The sequence below is a fragment of the Oncorhynchus kisutch genome, linkage group LG25 (assembly GCF_002021735.2).
Source record: "Oncorhynchus kisutch isolate 150728-3 linkage group LG25, Okis_V2, whole genome shotgun sequence".
NCBI lineage: Eukaryota > Metazoa > Chordata > Actinopteri > Salmoniformes > Salmonidae > Oncorhynchus > Oncorhynchus kisutch.
The window spans coordinates 36,926,898-36,944,586 of NC_034198.2; the positions used below are offsets into that span (position 1 = coordinate 36,926,898).

General features: G+C 42.3%; 2 protein-coding genes across 4 annotated transcripts in view; both read left to right on the forward strand.

Annotated features, from left to right (window-relative positions):
* The first annotated feature begins 334 nt into the window (after positions 1-334).
* Positions 335-5,871, forward strand: LOC109870469 (charged multivesicular body protein 6-like). Its single transcript, XM_020460989.2, has 8 exons — positions 335-829; positions 1,121-1,230; positions 1,429-1,516; positions 2,563-2,649; positions 2,905-2,970; positions 3,068-3,148; positions 3,529-3,613; positions 3,891-5,871. The coding sequence occupies exons 1-8, from the start codon at positions 767-769 to the stop codon at positions 3,938-3,940; spliced, it is 630 nt and encodes a 209-aa protein (XP_020316578.1). The 5' UTR covers positions 335-766; the 3' UTR covers positions 3,941-5,871.
* Positions 5,872-8,445: 2,574 nt separating this feature from the next.
* The window catches only part of LOC109870215 (brain-specific angiogenesis inhibitor 1-associated protein 2), a 90,834-nt gene continuing 81,590 nt past the window's right edge, over positions 8,446-17,689 (forward strand). Inside the window, exon 1 of one of the 3 annotated variants that reach the window (XM_031804746.1) lies at positions 8,446-8,787. In XM_031804746.1, coding sequence (XP_031660606.1) covers positions 8,713-8,787 — 75 coding nt within the window. In that variant the 5' untranslated portion in view covers positions 8,446-8,712. The remainder of the gene's footprint in view (positions 8,788-17,689) is intronic. The other 2 variants (XM_031804747.1, XM_031804745.1) reach the window with 2 other exon arrangements.

The following is a 17,689-nucleotide window of genomic DNA, read 5'->3' on the forward strand; positions in this document are numbered from 1 at the left end:
AGCTAAACATAATTTAAAAACAAATGTTTAAACATATATATATATATAATAATAATCCTTCGTCAATTTCTGAAGATTACTAATGCTACTCTCACCATTACAACAACTAAATACATGTAATTTTGTCCTTGAAACGTTTAATTGAAATACTGTAAAATTCATTCATTCCTATGGAGGACTGCGCCTACTGGGGAGTACCAATATGGACGACCGGATGCTTCAATGCCGATCAATGGCCAATATATAATGACGGCGAACCAGGGTTTATACACATCATTGGTCGTATCCTGTCTATAGTTTATCGTTTTTGTCATTGTGACAACTGAATTGTCCCTATCTGAATGCCGTACTTCCTGGTTAGGCGTGTGTTTTGTTGTTGTTGCATTAGCTGGCTAGCTTATTTTAAGTAAACGGTCATCAGTAGTTACCTCAGCCACAAAGTCAGAAACCCCGCCTATTTCTACAATTTATATTCTTAAAATTAGATTTTAAAACCCTACTTTAACCCCACTGCTAACCCTGACCTTAAATTAACACCAAAAAAAGCACCAACAATATAATAATCATGAATATTTACTATATAGAACAATTTCGACATTGTGGGTGTGGTAACCGAAGTAAACTAGCTAGCATGCAAAGTCATCAGATGTTTAGTTAGTCAACCGATCCACAAACTATTGGAATGTACGCAATGTTCTTCTGAGAAATAGACTTGTTGACAAGTCAATTCAATAGCTTCACAGAGTGGCGGGGATGTTGAATCAAAATGGGAAACATTTTCACCAGAAAGAGACGCACACGAATCACAGAGCAGGACAGGGCAGTTTTGGTAAGTAGCCTAGCTACTGTAGCTAGCTAACGTTAGCCAACTAGCTAACAAGTCAACCTTCTAACATACTATAACTACATTTGATAATGTCTACGTTAGGCCTAATGTTAGGTCAGCAAAGTAAGTTAGCTAGGAGTGCGGAATTGGGCAGTCTGACAACCCATAACGTTACTAGCCAGGGCTAACACACTGTTCTTTACTGGAAAGCTAGACAGCGAACTGAAGCGATTTAGTGTTGAAACAAGTGGTCTTCCAAGAATTGCATTAACATGTCTGTCTTCTCAATTACAGCAACTGAAACAGCAGAGAGATAAGTTAAAGCAGTATCAGAAGAGAATCACCCTGCAGCTGGAGAAGGAGAGGAATCTAGCCAAGCAGCTGCTGAAAGATGGCAAGAAAGAGTAAGGACTGGCTTCTCACCAGAAATGCTATGTGATCCTGATCTGCCTAAAGTGAAGGTTGTCACTTTAAAGCACTTGAGATTGAAAGCTGTCATGTGCATAGACCATATATAATACATATAATTACGAAATTTGGACATTATATTGGTTGTCATTGTATTGAATATTCTCACATTTCTGTATTTTGTTTTCAAACAGGAAGGCCCTCCTCTTGCTCAAAAAGAAGAGATACCAGGACCAGCTCCTGGACAAGACAGAGAACCAGATAAGTAACCTGGAGCGAATGGTAAATACCTGACATTTGTCAACCATTCACTCACTCGCACCACCAGGAATATAGAAAATGATACTCGTGAGGTGTATAGACTAATTTCCTGGCCTCGTCATGAAAAGTTGCACGTGCAGTTCCTCATCAGAAACCGTGTTGTTTACGTATGCCGCGTTCAAAATAACTGGGATCTCGAAAATCTCTGACTTCATTCAGTGCGTTCAAGACAGGTGGGAACTCGGGAACTCTGACTGGGAGAATACTTTTGAACGGTCATTCAAATTGGAATTCCAAGTCGGGAATTTGGGCATCTTTCTAGAGCTCCATCTTTCCGACTTAAAGATCACTGACGTCATGATTTGACCTCGTACCCCCCAGAGTTCCCAGTTGTCTTAAAAGCACCACCATACGATCACATGCAACTTCAAATGCAGCTCTTGCAACTTAACAAACACGTAATCAGATGGTTATCGTCTACAAAATGACAGATGTCATCAGAGCACAGGAGGTTGATGGCATCTTAATTGGGGAGGACGGGTTCGTGGGTAATGGCTGGAGTGGAATAAGTGACACGGTATCAAACACGTGTTTGATTCCATTCGCTCCGTTCCTACCATTATTATGAACCATCCTCCTGTCCTGCATCAGAGGGTCGATTACCTAGCAGGCCAGCGATGGCAAGGTGAAATGTAACAAATAGAGCTAGATAAAGCCAGAAGAATAATATGCGTGTTGATCATAGCTATAGCCGTCAGTCTTTTGTGTTTTCATGGTCATCACTCACTAACTGTTAAAAAAAAATGTAAGGTCCCAACGCATCACTCAGAAGAGACGTTTGATGATAAATAGAAAATGTCTCTATTCATTAGTCGGACACTGTTTCAGAAACGTTTTCCCACCGTAGCCAAACGGAAAACACTTTGCATCAAACAAGAGTTTCTATTGGACACATTTAAGTCCCTCCCCGTTTTGTTCCATTTGCTTCCACCTGGTTCTGTTTGGTTCCTTGTAAATACACCCCTGTACTGAACTAATGCCTTCTGATCTTATTGTTTTCTTTATAGTGTCAAGACATTGAGTTTGCCCAGATTGAGATGAAGGTCGTTGAAGGCCTTAAAGTTGGAAACGACTGTCTGAAGTCATTGCATGAGGTACTCTATGTGAGGGTATCAGAGAGCTATGTTTGACCTCTAGGTTTGACCTCTATGTTTGACCTCTATGCAACTTCCCTATGACCTGATAAGTAGCATACTGTATATGTCTGTCTTTTCCATAAGCCAATTAGTAAGATAAATGGGTTGCTTACCTTCAGTGCATCTGCAATTCAAATAATATAGCATTCCGCATGGATATGCAGTGAATAAACATTGGCCTTCCTGTACCTACTGTTTGTTATTTCATATCAGGCGATGTCCATCGAGGATGTGGAGAGAATTATGGATGAGACCCAAGAAGGCATTGAATACCAGAGGGTAAAGTCCCCACTGTTTCTTGTTACAGAGGCATTGACATCTCTTTGAAATGACTGTTTTTGTTCATATTTATTTGTACCTTTTTATCTCTGTACAGGAAATAGATGAGATGCTGGCAGGTTCCCTGACACAGGAGGATGAAGATGCTGTACTGGCTGAACTGGAGGCCATCACTCAGGTCAGTCTGTATTACTCAACAACACTGGATGGCCAGCAACTATCATCATGTAACTCTGTTGACCTGAGGCATGGCTGCAGACTCCTAACATATAATTGGTATATACAGTTTCTCCTATGGCGTCTATCCGTTGAACACAAGTAGGGATTTTATCACACAGTGACTGACTAGCCTCAAATCACACATTGTGTTCAACTGTTAGACGCCTTATCAGAGTCTACAGACATTTTGTCAAGGCAAGGGACTGTGTCAATCTGGATAGTATCACTTCTCTGGTTCCTTACCTGACTTCTCCTAACAGCAATAGATGAGAGACGATCCCTTTTGAGTCTTGTTTTTTCCTTTACTTCCCTTTCTGTCTGTCTGCTTTGTGTGTTTAGGGAGAGCTTGACCTACCCGAGGTACCTGATGAGTCCCTGCCAGACGTCCCAGAGGCAGCTGATGAAGAACCAGAGCCAGGTCAAGGTAGGTCTCCTCAGATGTGGCATCATACTGAATTACACATTTTTGTGTCTTATGATGAGGGAATATGAATTCAGATGTAGGTTAAAGACTCCAGTAGGTTAAAGACTCCAGCAGTGGTAGGTCTCCTCAGATGTTGCGTCATACTGAATTACAAATATTTGTGTCTTGTGTTGAGAGGATGTGAATTCAGATGTAGGTTAAAGACTCCAGCAGGGGAAATAGACATTACATGAGCACTAAGTGTCATTCGGAGTCCGTCTGGTTTTCTTCATTTCAGAGAGGGAGAGGCCAAGGAAGAAGCAGGAACGAGGGATGTTGGCTGTCTAGGGGCCTGTCTGTTCGCCAGGTGACTCTGTGGGTCTTGGTACACCGGCCACTATATCCCCCTCATAGGGGTCTTATGCCCCCCCCCCACACACACAAAACCACAAAAAGATTATCTTCACCATCTCTTCCAGTCCCTCGCCTCCAATACTGAACTTCATGGTGCCCTGCTAAGCCTTGGCTTTGTGAGCCCCAATACCGCTTTATAATCCTCTTCTGGATTCAACCACCCCATCACTCCAACCAGGGTCATGGACTTTATTTTTCACATCATTGCCTACAGGTTCTCCCATTTTTTTTGTTCATGGGGCCTATTTAGACACATTAATGAAGAAATTAGTGGTTTGATTTAGATAATATTGTGCCTATTGCCTAAGTCCCGTGACGGGTATGTTTTTTAAAAATCTTCTGTGAACGAACAAATGATGTAATTAACAGACAAATTAATGCATGTGTCTCTTTTTTTTCTTAGTAGGCCTGAGCCTACTAGGCCTACTATCTGACCACAGAGCGCATTCTCTTTGGGAGGAATAGACAGGCAGACTGTCTTTCAAAATCATTACTGTCTGGATGGTTTTCAGAATCTTGCCTTGTCTTAGTTAAGAATGTCTTGATTGCTGCCAAACTGTCAATAATGGATATGGCTTTGGTTTCAACTTGTTGATTGGGGACTAAAAATCCTTATAATAGTACTGATGTCCTAGCTATCCAGTGACTGTTGTGGTATCATATTGGGTCTGTTTCACTATGAGGTGTGATTTTGGGTTATCTGTCTGGATCTGTAATATGTTACTGGCATATCATATCATGATATTGGGTTGGTATCTGTCTGGATCAGTAATATATTACTGGCATATCATATCATGATATTGGGTTGGTATCTGTCTGGATCAGTAATATATTACTGGCATATCATATCATGATATTGGGTTGGTATCTGTCTGGATCAGTAATATATTACTGGCATATCATATCATGATATTGGGTTGGTATCTGTCTGGATCAGTAATATATTACTGGCATATCATATCATGATATTGGGTTGGTATCTGTCTGGATCAGTAATATATTACTGGCATATCATATCATGATATTGGGTTGGTATCTGTCTGGATCAGTAATATATTACTGGCATATCATATCATGATATTGGGTTGGTATCTGTCTGGATCTGTAATATATTACTATCATATCTCGTAGCGCATTAGGTATTTATCTGAAATGGAGGGCCTACATATAAAAGATAAGCACTAGCCATATTTAATAGAATATGTAAGTGGCTTATGAACCACTTATGTATAGTGTAAAGTAAGTCTCTCTGAGACAGTGACACTCTTGATAATGACCGTGGTGACCATTTCCCAGTGGTATCATATTACAGACCTGTGGCGTGTCTATACGAAATGTACCATGTTGTAATTCTGGAACAATACAAACAATTTTTTTAAAGGTGCTGTTTGACCAGCGTGTTGTTATTAACAACCACTAGGTGGCAGCAAATAGCACTTTATGATTTTACCTGTTCATAAGCAATACCTTTGCATACATTGGTTAGTAAACGTATTGTGTGGATTCGGATGCTGTTTCAAATCAAAATGTTATTTGTGACATGCGCCCAGGTATTGATTACAGTGAAACACAACAGGTATTGATTACAGTGAAACACTTAAGTGTTTAAAAAATGTACACAAAAATAAATTGTAAATGTTTTGTGCAACTATATGGGACAGTGAAAAGAACTACTTAGCTATAATGAGGGGAAACATATAAGACTGTATGTTATTCATTAGCATTTGAGTCATTTAGCAGACGCTCTACTCCAGAGCGATCTACAATTAATGCATTCGTCTTAAGTTATCTAGGTGAGACGACCACACATTACAATCGTAGTAGGTACTTTTTTACCACAAAATAAAGTAGTTATCAGAAAAGTTGGTGCCGGGAGGCTGCTTTAGCAAGTCATTGGAATTCTTCCTTTCTTCGTGTGATGATTTAATATGTATTCATAGAGCATCCTTGGATTATACAGAGGTCCTGTAAAATCAGTCCATAGTAGGTTACGGAGTATTATAACACAGCAGCCTGTGACTAAAGATTCCAAGCAATGAGCAAGTGGTAGGCCTTATCTCCTTCATGTCCCTACCATGTTTGTTATCTGTGGAATACTTGGAACAATTAGTATATTTCTGGGAAAAGTACTGAAAGGTCCAATGTAGATGTTTTTTAATTTTTATCTCAGTGCCAAATCATTTTTGGGTTAACTATGAAGTACCTTACTGTGATTGTTTTCAATTCAAATGGTAAATATATAAAAATAGCTTCTTAGTAAAGAGCAATTTCTCAAGCAATAATTTAGCTAGGACTGTCTGGAAGTGGTCTGACTGGGGAGGGGAAAACTGAAAGCTAGCTGTTATTGCCAGAGAGGTTAGGAACTCTCTTATTGGTCTATTAACTCATTTAATGCATGGTGATGTCACCATGGAAGGCCAAAACTCCATCCCACCTTTTCAAACAGCTCTTACACCAAAAGAGCATAATCATAATTTTCACAATTTTCACAGTATTATTCCAACCTCATTGTGTGGAAATATATATAATGAACACAGGAAAATCCAGTTTTGGCTGCACAGTGAACTCCACAGTGAACTGCACAGTGAACTGCACACATGTGCCGTTGAATGAATCTGCTGCAATACAGTGTGTCGCTGATTGTCCCCTTCAAGCCAATGACAGCGTGGGAGACAGAGTGGGTGGAGAAAGGGAACATGAATGACAGTGCGAATCGCTGTGCTCTATGATTCATAAAAGATATCTGAACCTGGGGGACAATTACAGGCAGGGAAAATGGAGTGAGTGGGAGGCTGTTTTCAAGTGCTCCTGAAAAAACAGCCTGGTCTCAGACTTGACGTAACATAGTAAAAGTAAATTTGGGTGATGGACATCCACAAATACATGCCATACGAAACGTAACATATCATACTAAATGGAGTGTCTTGAGATAGTTTCACTGCTTTTTATTAAGCTTTTACGTATCGTCCTTCGTCAGAGCTTATTAAAGAGCAGTGATACTATCAAGAGCAGTGTGCAGGTTTTTATTTTCATTTTATTCAACTGTTACCATGCACCTGCAAAAAAAAAGAGCTCAGATTTGCAAGGGCATTTTGAACATACAGAATAATACGAAATGCTCTGAGACTAGGTTGGAGAAAGAGCCAGCTCTACAAAGGAAGGCCAGGTAATGATGACCTGGGGGATGTGTGTGGGTGGGAGGGTGTGTGTCTGTCCCCTCAATGCCAAGGACACACACATGGCTCTGCTACTAAATAATGGGGCTCCCCTCTCTGTCTCTGTTCAAGCCTCCTCATAGGCCTAACCAGAGCTGAGGGGAATACGTCATTTCTTGCTCTAATGCCTTTCCCTGTGACGCAGAACAGCAGTGCTAAAACCAGAATGTATCATGCCCCCTGGCCTATATTAGTGCCTTATTGCTTAAATATGTTGTATTTGTGTATTATTGCTTTAATGACTAGCCTCAACCACCCCGGCAGTGTTCAGGTGGCTGTTGTTACCTCCAGTTCCTGCTACGCTACATGTCACTAGGGACAGATATTGATTGATTCACCAGCTGTCTCAAATGAATTAGGAAGCAGTATCATTGTTGAATTGTTTAATTATGGAAACCACCTGTGTGAGGGCCAACTAGATTGTTCATCACACAAGCAAATCAATGGCAATGTTGTGAAATGCCCTTTAAACCACAACTTCATTCAGGTTTTCAGATAGATTTTTACTGTTGTGTTTATGAAGTTGAATTATAACCTCATCTTAATGAAGGAGGGTGGTCAAAAGAGCATGTTAAACCCAGTTTTAACTCAGTGGAGTGGTCAGGCAGGGGGTTAAGTGACCTGTGTCTCTCAACACTATAAGGTACTGTACTTTTCCTCCTGAGTTATTATAATGCTAATACGTTTCTGGAAAATTGGAGACATCAGCAGCATATAAATCACTTATTGTCCACATCCAATGAAGAATAAAGCCTTGACATTTTAGAGATTTTCGAACAGGCTCTTGTGGTGCAGATCGTGACTTGCTGAATGAGTTGTGGAGGATTCCCCTGTTCCTACATCACATATTGTAGCATACTGTACGAGCAAGGTGACGCCGTCCTACACCGACACACACCACTACATTCCAGACACTAAGTCTGGATAGCAATGCACAACTGTAACAGGTAGCCAGCTATTTAATTATAATGTTTTGTACAATGTTCGATAAATACACTCGGCTCTACGTCATTAGTTATACCATACGTTATCGGTTTACGTTATTTGTTTTGCCTAAAATGTGTTCGCTTCAAAATGTGTTAATTTACTTAGATCACAATCTGTTGAAATCGTATTGTTGGGTATAGAGATGTGTGTGTGCATAGCTGTACTGTAGTCATTCAGGCATGCGGGTATTATGAATGATTTTTACGCAGAGGCAGAGCAGAGGCAGTGGTGTGGGCAGTGATCGAGAGAGGAGGCGGATCCCTTTAAAATGGCAAGCAGCTATGATCAGGCTGCCTGCGTTCTCTGTCAGCGGGTGGTATAGCCTCCAGACTGTGTGGGCGCAGTTGAAAAGTTTCTTATAAAAGCGATGATTCCAGAGTCTCGTATTACGCGCGTCCCCCCCCTCTGTAACAATTGTTTCTTACTACGATTCCTTCCACCTACTCCGTTTCTCCTTCGTAGTATTTCTTCGAAAAGCTCCCGTCACTAAAGATAATCTGGTCTATGGTTTTGGCTGAAGAAGGTTCCACGATGTCTCGGACTGACGAAGTACACCGTATAACGGAGAATGTCTATAAGGTAAGAGGCAGACAGCGGTCCATTCGCTCCAGCTTCAATAATGAATACATTGATTATTGTTTTGATTTAAATGGCTTGATGAGTGGAGCCTCGTCAGCTGAGGTCTGATAACGTGGTTGCTGTTGGATTCGTTTCGAACTTTGTTTTACGCAGAGGTCAAGATAAGCCTACTCTATTCAATTAGAACAAATACAATATCCTATTTAATGAACATTGATAACGACTTTGGCTTCTATGGTGTACCGGGGGAATTTACAATCGCACCCCATCAATAGGTCTCATCATTGCTCTAAAAGTATAGTTTTTTTTCTTCTTCTCTGCAGTGAGGGACACTGCGTGCACTAACGGCAACAGCCATAGGCTCACATGGGACAAAACAATGAATACAAAAATCCCCAGACAAAGTTTAAGTTGAATTCGGGGATGTGTATTAAAGTGACAGTTTGCATCGGGGTAGACGGGGCCAGCCTATGACAGTTTGCATCGGGGTATACGGGGGCAGCCTATGACAGTTTGCATCGGGGTATACGGGGGCAGCCTATGACAGTTTGCATCGGGGTATACGGGGGCAGCCTATGACAGTTTGCATCGGGGTATACGGGGGCAGCCTATGACAGTTTGCATCGGGGTATACGGGGGCAGCCTATGACAGTTTTCATTGAGGTAGACGGGGGCAGCCTATGACAGTTTGCATCGAGGTAGACGGGGGCAGCCTATGACAGTTTGCATCGAGGTAGACGGGGGCAGCCTATGACAGTTTGCATCGAGGTAGACGGGGGCAGCCTATGACAGTTTGCATCGAGGTAGACGGGGGCAGCCTATGACAGTTTGCATCGGGGTATACGGGGGCAGCCTATGACAGTTTGCATCGAGGTAGACGGGTGCAGCCTAATTTGCATGTCATGACCTATTGGTTTAAGGAGTTCTGTCAGACCACGGGAGGATTTTCCGCTGAAACCAGTTGCGCTAAATGGTTTTAGAAGTAGGCTACATCTTCCCACTGTCTGGTACCTCACCTGCATTTCGACTGTCCAGTCCTCCTTCATATCAACGTCTATTCATATGTTGCAGCCTATAGGCCGTGGTAGTACTTATAATGAGATATATTAAAATAAACGAACAGCTCGCACAGTAGGTGGTTCAACCAATGAAGCCTAGCTGTTGGGAGACATCTGTTACTGGTGTTCTAGGAGTCTCCTGTGTTGAGAGAGGGATGGCACTCTTTCTGTAATTACCTTGTGAGGGGGTTGTTTGTCTCAGTGGAGAAGCACTTGGCTAACCAAGCAAATATAATAAGGCTCATTATTTTTTTTTAATTTTGCAATTGGGGTTCAATTGACAGATTTTTCACCTAATTGGCTCGATAATTCCAACCAGAGACATTTTGGTTGGTTACTGGCCCAACGCTCTTCACCGCTAGGCTACCTGCCACCCTCTATCTTAGCAAGGTGGTTTGTTAGCATTGCTTTACTGGGGCAGAAGTTCACCTGAGCTGAGTACCTAACCTCATATTTTCTACTGTTTGCGTTCCTGCACCTCTTATAGAATATTAGCTCAAAAGTATTGAGGAGTTCCTACTCGGCAATATAAATGGTACCGCCGCACAATGAGTCGACACATATTTTAGTCCAAGTCAAGCACCGCTTGTTAGAGATTCTGAACTATGGCGATATTGGACCGATTAAAAAAAATTATAATTCTCTACCTCTTTCCGTTGCTCTTTCACCAAGCTAGAGGAGTTGATTGAGGGAATAAGGGACCGTCCTAAACCTGTTGAAACTGCCCTGTAGTCTAAAGCATTTCGGCAGGTCCTTCCCTCCTGCTATTTCCACAACAAAGCCCTGCTTTAGCAGAGCCAAGGGCGGAGGTGCTACTCTTCAGTTTCACTGCACTGTGATATGTTGACTGTGTCCCAAATGGCACCCTAGTCCCTTTTTATAGTGCACTACTTTGGAATAGGGCTCTGGTAGAAGGTAGTGCACTACTTTGGAATAGGGCTCTGGTAGAAGGTAGTGCACTACTTTGGAATAGGGCTCTGGTAGAAGGTAGTGCACTACTTTGGAATAGGGCTCTGGTAGAAGGTAGTGCACTATAGAGGTAATAGGATTCTATTTGGAACTGACTGGTTGTGCCATCCAAACAGGCTAGATTTCAGGAAGGGAAGAGAAATGTGCAGCGGTACACAAGTTTGAATAACCTGTGAAAGCTGGTCCATATGGTAACCATAGCCTAGTGACTGCTATGATCTGAGTGGTCTATACTTGATGGTCTATACTTATACAGCCACTATCACAGACAGCCCTGAGCTGTACACTCATGCGTATTCTCCCTCTGAGCTTCATGTCTAACACCTAGACCCTACCCTAAACATACCCCTCTAGGTCGACTTTCAAGGTTCAGTGGTGGTAGAGTAGCCTGATGCTGAGACCTGTGGAAGATGGTTGGGGGTCCTTAACGACCCGTGGAAGATGGTTGGGGGTCCTTAACGACCCGTGGAAGAAGGTTGGGGGTCCTTAACGACCCGTGGAAGATGGTTGGGGGTCCTTAACGACCGACCAGGGAGAGGAGGAACAGGTGCTCGTCTAATTAGAGCGAGAGAGCGTTGCTGATGGGAAGGCCACTGGAGGTGATGATATTTTTGCGAAAGGGAAGCAAAACCCATATCGCTGGCATGAAAGGCAAACGCCCTACGCATTGCTCCAATGGAGTTCACTCATTTGGTGGGATTTGTAGGGTTCATATTTTGAGGATCGCTACAATAAGAATATGTAGAATGACAGTCAGTCAGTGTGGAGATATTTTCCTGACCAGCAGATTGCATCATTACAGAGCCCAGCAGAGGGAGAGGGAGAGGGAGTGGTGGAGCGATGCAGAGGGAGAGAGATGGAGAGTAGCGGCCGACCTGGTAATCTGACCCACGGCTGGGGGCCTATTGTGGGGCGACTGATGCTGACTGGCGGGTGCTCTGTGTTTGTGTGTGCATGCGGCTGTTAGGCATGTAGAGTGGTGTTTGCCTCAGTGAGTCTCTGAGTATGTTCACATGCACACAAATAATTCTATATATTAAACTGATTATGGCAGTATGCCAAGTATGGAAATGGTCACGTCAACTCCTCACTCTTATCTTATTTGGCCTAAAGGTCAAAATCAAAGTAAGCATATGTCAATTAAAACACCTGGTTTTCTGAGCAATATTTTCAAAGACCTGACCAGACGAGCCCCTGAGGTGCCAGCTTCCATCTGATACCATACAACCATAGAGACTGGCATGTTACTGAGGAGGATAGCTGGATACAATCAAATAGTACAGTATTAACAAAATGATTTATTTCATCAAGGCAAGGTGTGAACATCACTCTGTTTGTGAGCTTCGGGGGCTGATGTTTAAGAGGTAGACATGGGAGTTGATTGTCTCCGTTATCTCCTGAGAAAGGGGTGTACTTGCAGACACTCTGGCAGTGTGGTGCGGTGCAGTCTCTCTGAAGACGTTGCTATTGCTTGGCAGCTCCTTGCTGACTGCGGAATCTTCAAGCTCGCTCAGATTCCACGAATACAAGACACCGCCTGCAACATTGTGCTGTGACTCACACGTGTGTGTGTGTGTGTGTGTGTGTGTGTGTGTGCCTCAGCCTATATACTTGGCTTGGCCCTGAAAGGAGGATATCCCCACCTCCAGACAATCTGCTGTCACCAACCATCACAACCTCTGCTGTCCCACACACACACACACACACACACACACACACACACACACACACACACACACTTCAACATTTTGTGTATGTCAAAGCTTAATGATCCTGTCTAGTTTGCTCAATTGGTAATCCACGAGAGAGTTTATCCATTAAATGAGATTTTTCCATTTGCCGCAGATGATCTGTTAAATGCATTTTGGCCTTGTGTTGAGATAATTGCTATCATTTCAATAGTGCTATTTGCCTGCTCCATCTCAGTGAGGTATGCTGAAATGCATCACCAAATATGATGAAAGCAGACATCTGAATATGAAAGATAATCACAATCATTCACGGGTATATATATATATATATATATATATATATTTTTTTTTTTACAGTGCATTCAGAAAGTATACAGCCTTATTCTAAAATGGATTCATCTACACACAAACACCCCATAATGACAATGCCAGGACAGGTTTTTTTGAAATGTTTGCAAAAAAAGATACCGAATACACAAGTATTCAGACCCTTTACTTTGAGACTCAGGTGTATCCTGTTTCCATTGATCATCCTTGATGTTTCTACAAATTGATTGGAGTCTACCTGTGGTAAATTCAATTGATTGGACATGATTTGGAAAGGCACACACCTGTCTAAGGTCCCAAAAACCAAGCCATGAGGTCGAAGGAATTGTCCGTAGTGGAGGTCGACCGATTATGATTTTTCAACGCCGATACAGACTATTGGACAATTTATTATAATTTTTTTTACATTTATTTGTAATGATGACCATTACAAAATACTGAATGAACCCTTATTTGAACTTAATATAATACATCAATAAAATCAATTTAGCCTCAATTAAATAATGAAACATGTTCAATTTGGTTTTAAATAATGCAAAAACAAAGTGTTGGAGAAGAAAGTAAAAGTGCAATATGTGCCATGTAAGAAAGCTAACGTTTAAGTTCCTTGCTCAGAACATGAGAACATATATAAAAGCTGGTGGTTCCTTTTAACATGAGTCTTCAATATTCCCAGGTAAGAAGTTGTAGTTATTATAGGACTTTCTCTCTATACCATTTTGTATTTTATTAACCTTTGACTAGTGGATGTTCTTATTGGCACTTTAGTATTGCCAGTGTAACAGTATAGCTTCTGTCCCTCTCCTCGCCCCTACCTGGGCTCGAACCAGGAACACATCGACAACAGCCACCATTGACGCAGCGTTACCCATGCAGAGCAAGAGGAACAACTACTCCAAGTCTCAGAGCGAATGACATTTGAAATGCTATTAGCGCGCACCCTGCTAACTAGCTAGCCATTTCACATCGGTTACACCAGCCTAATCTTGGGAGTTGATAGGCTTGAAGTCATAAACAGCGCAATGCGTGAAGCATTGCAAAGAGCTGCAGGCAAATCTCACAAAAGTGCTGTTTGAATGAATGCTTACGAGCCTGCTGGCTACCATCGCTCAGACTGCTCTATCAAATCATAGACTTCGTTATAACATAATAACACACAGAAATACGAGCCTTTGGTCATTAATATGGTCGAATCCGGAACCTATCATCTCAAACAAAACATTTATTCTTTCAGTGAAATACGGAACCGTTCTGTATTTTATCTAAGGGGTGGCATCCATTAGTCTAAATATTCCTGTTACATTGCACAACCTTGAATGTTATGTCATAATTACGTAAAATTATAGCAAATTGGTTCGCAACGAGCCAGGCGGCTCAAACTGTTGCATATACCCTGACTCAGCGTGCAATGAACGCAAGAGAAGTGACACAATTTCACATGGTTAATATTGCCTGCTAACCTGGATTTCTTTGAGCTAAATATGCAGGTTTAAAAATATATACTTCTGTGTATTGATTTTAAGAAAGGCATTGATGTTTATGGTTAGGTACACGTTGAAGCAATGACAGTCCTTTTTCGCGAATGCGCACTGCATCGATTTATATGCAACGCAGGACACGCTAGATAAACTAGTAATATCATCAACCATGTTTAGTTAACTAGTGATTATGATTTTTTTTATAAGATAAGTTTAATGCTAGCTAGCAACTTACCTTGGCTTACTGCATTTGCGTAACAGGCAGGCTCCTCGAGGAGTGCAATGTAATCTGGTGGTTCGAGCGTTGGACTAGTTAACTGTAAGGTTGCAAGATTGAATCCCCGAGCTGACAATGTAAAAATCTGTCGTTCTGCCTCTGAACAAGGCAGTTACCCCACCGTTCCTAGGCCTTCATTGAAAATAAGAATGTGTTCTTAACTGACTTGCCTTGTTAAATAAAGGTGTAAAAAAGAAAATCTGCCAAAAAGGTGTTCCGATTGTTATGAAAACTTGAAATCGGCCATTCCGATTAATAGGTTGACCTCTAGTCCTTAGAGCTCCGAGACAGGATTGTTTCGAGGCACAGATCTGGGGAAGGGTACCAAAACATTTTCTGCAGCATTGAAGGGCCCCAAGAACACACTGGTCTCCATCATTCTTAAATGGAAGACGTTTGGAACCACCAAGACTCTTCCTAGAGCTGGCCGCCTGGCGAAACTGAGCAATCAGGGGAGAAGGGCCTTGGTCAGGGAGGTGACCAAGAACCCCAACGATCACACTGACAGAGGTCTAGAGTTCCTCTGTTGAGATGGGAGAACCTTCCAGAAGAACAACCATCTCTGCAACATCACCAATCAGGCCTTTATGGTAGAGTGGCCAGACGGAATCTACTCCTCCGTAAAAGGCAAATGACAGCCTGCTTGGAGTTTGCCAAAAGGACTCTCAGGCCATGAGAAACTCTTTAGCCTGAATGTCAAGCGTCACGTCTGGCGGAAACCTGGCACCATCCCTACAGTGAAGCGTGGTGGCGGCATCATGCTGTGGGAATGTTTTTCAGCGGCAGGGACTAGGAAACAAGTCCGGCTTGAGGGAAAGATGAACGGAGCAAAGTACAGAGAGATCCTTGACGAAAACATGCCCCAGAGCGCTCAGGACCTCCGACTGGGGTGACGTTTCACCTTCCAACAGGATGATGACCTTACGCACACAGCCAAGACAAGGCAGGAGTGGCTTCCGTACAAGCCCCTGAATGTCCTTGAGTGGCCCAGCCAGAGCCTGGACTTGAACCCGATCGAACATCTCTGGAGAGACTTGAAAATGGGGTATTGTGTTTAGATTGAGGGGGGGGTGTGAAATGATTTCATCCATTTTAAAGTAAGGCTGTAACATAACAATGTGGGGGGGAAATTAAGGGGTCTGATTACCTTCAGAATGCACTGTATATTATACAAATATACTGATTTATTCTATTAGAGTAAGAAACAGTCTCTGGTTGTGTCGTGAATGGAACTCTATTCATTACATAGTGGGGGCGCAGGTAGCCTAGTGGTTAGCGCATTGTGCCAGTAACCAAAAGGTTGCTGGATCAAATCCCAGAGCTGACAAGGTAAAAATCTGTCGCTCTGGATGGATTGTCCCGGGCTTGTGGCTGTCTTGATTCCTGCTGATCCATCTTCCCTGCGACCTGCCCAGTCTTGTACTGTACAGCGTAGCCTACGTTGCTACCATGGTGAAGACCAAAGCCGGTGGGAGTACCATTGAGGACAGTGGTTTCTCTCTATTACAGGTGAAGGATGTTTTTAAAAGAAGAATAATGGTTCTAAAGCAGTTGGTACAATAAAATAGCTTCAACTAATAAAATAATGGATGACCTGACCAGTGAGGTCCAAGACCTGAAGAACAGTTTGCAGTTCTCCCAGGGTGAGCTCATTGAGTTCAAACAGGAGAACTGCAAGACAGTAAATCATTGAGAGCACATCAGTTCTGTATGTGAATCCATGATAATCTGATTTCTCTATCATTGTTATATCAGGGAACAATCCAGGCAGAACAACGTTGTTGTGGAGGGATTTGCAGAATCTCCACATGAGACCCGGATGGAGTCTGAGGATAAGGTGAGGGAAATTATCTCAGAGAAACTGAAGATTGACCACAGGAAGATTTGAGGTGGAGCACGCCCACTGGACTGAAAACTCCCCACCGGCCCAGGTGACGGGCCCATGCCAATAGTTGTCAAGATCCTGAGGTTCAATGACAAGGTAGCTCTTCTGGAAAGTGACGACAACTTGAGAGGAACGTACATCTTTCCTCAACGAGGTCTATCCTGTACACCAGTAGAGCAAATAAATGATCACAGCTGTGAAAGCTGCCAGAGCGAGTGGGGATATTACTTCCATCCACTGTGACAGGCTCCTTGTCCACCCTCCCTCTCAAAAGCCTGGAAGGGATGAGGCAGCTAAGCCTATGAGTTTCCTATCACACCCCAACTGATTTAACAGACTGGTCAATGTTTTTTTTGTCTCTTGCTTTGTTTGCTCTTTTCCATATTATGTTTATGTCTGATAAGCTACTCAGGAAAGAGCTGAAAATAGCCCATATTAATATATGTAGCCTTCGAAATAAGGTTCATGACGTCAATAACTTTGCTAACATCAGATAACATTCATATATTAGCCATTTCTGAGACTGACTTGGATAATTCATTTCATACAGCAGTTGCAATACAAGGAAAGAAGAGACAGGAATGCCCATGGGGGAGGTGTTGCTGTATATATTCAGAGCCATGTCCCTGTAATGCTAACAGAAGATTGTTTGTCAAGCGTTATTGAAGTGTTGTGGTTGCAGGTTCACCGAGAGGTATACTTTCTTGGGGATCTGAATAGTGACTGGTTTTCATCAAGCTGTCTGCTTAAGAAGAAGCTTCTCACTGTAATCTTGTTCATGTTATTAATCAAGAATCTATCAAATTTTCTGGACCCTCAGTTTCCCATGCTAGCGATCTCCGGACACAGCTGCGGGCTATTTGCGCAAAGGGATACAATAGGTCTACCTGATTACATTACATGACATTACATTTCTCTTCCCTTTCATGAGGAGTGATTATTGAAAAACAGAGGTGGAAAGCTTTTTCAAATAGACTACATTGAGGAACTATTGTCACTTTTAATGGATGTAAAAAATATACTTTTTGTTTACTTGCTGTTTTGAAGTGAAAAAAATTACTTTGAGATGCTCCACAGCTCATTAGTGGTGGTGAGTTAAGACTAGCAGAAATACTATCATATTCCCAAATGGGCACATTTTATAAGCCTACAGTATATTAGCCTAGGCCTGCTATGTGTAGTCAGTCGGGTGCGTGTCCTTACTCAACATTGACAGG

Coding starts and splice junctions, on each gene's coding strand:
- LOC109870469 (XM_020460989.2), top strand. CDS start 767: ATGGGAAACATTTTCACCAGAAAGAGACGCACACGAATCACAGAGCAG. Junction 3,149..3,528: donor AACTGGAGGCCATCACTCAG/GTCAGTCTGTAT, acceptor TTGTGTGTTTAG/GGAGAGCTTGACCTACCCGA. Junction 3,614..3,890: donor AGAACCAGAGCCAGGTCAAG/GTAGGTCTCCTC, acceptor TCTTCATTTCAG/AGAGGGAGAGGCCAAGGAAG.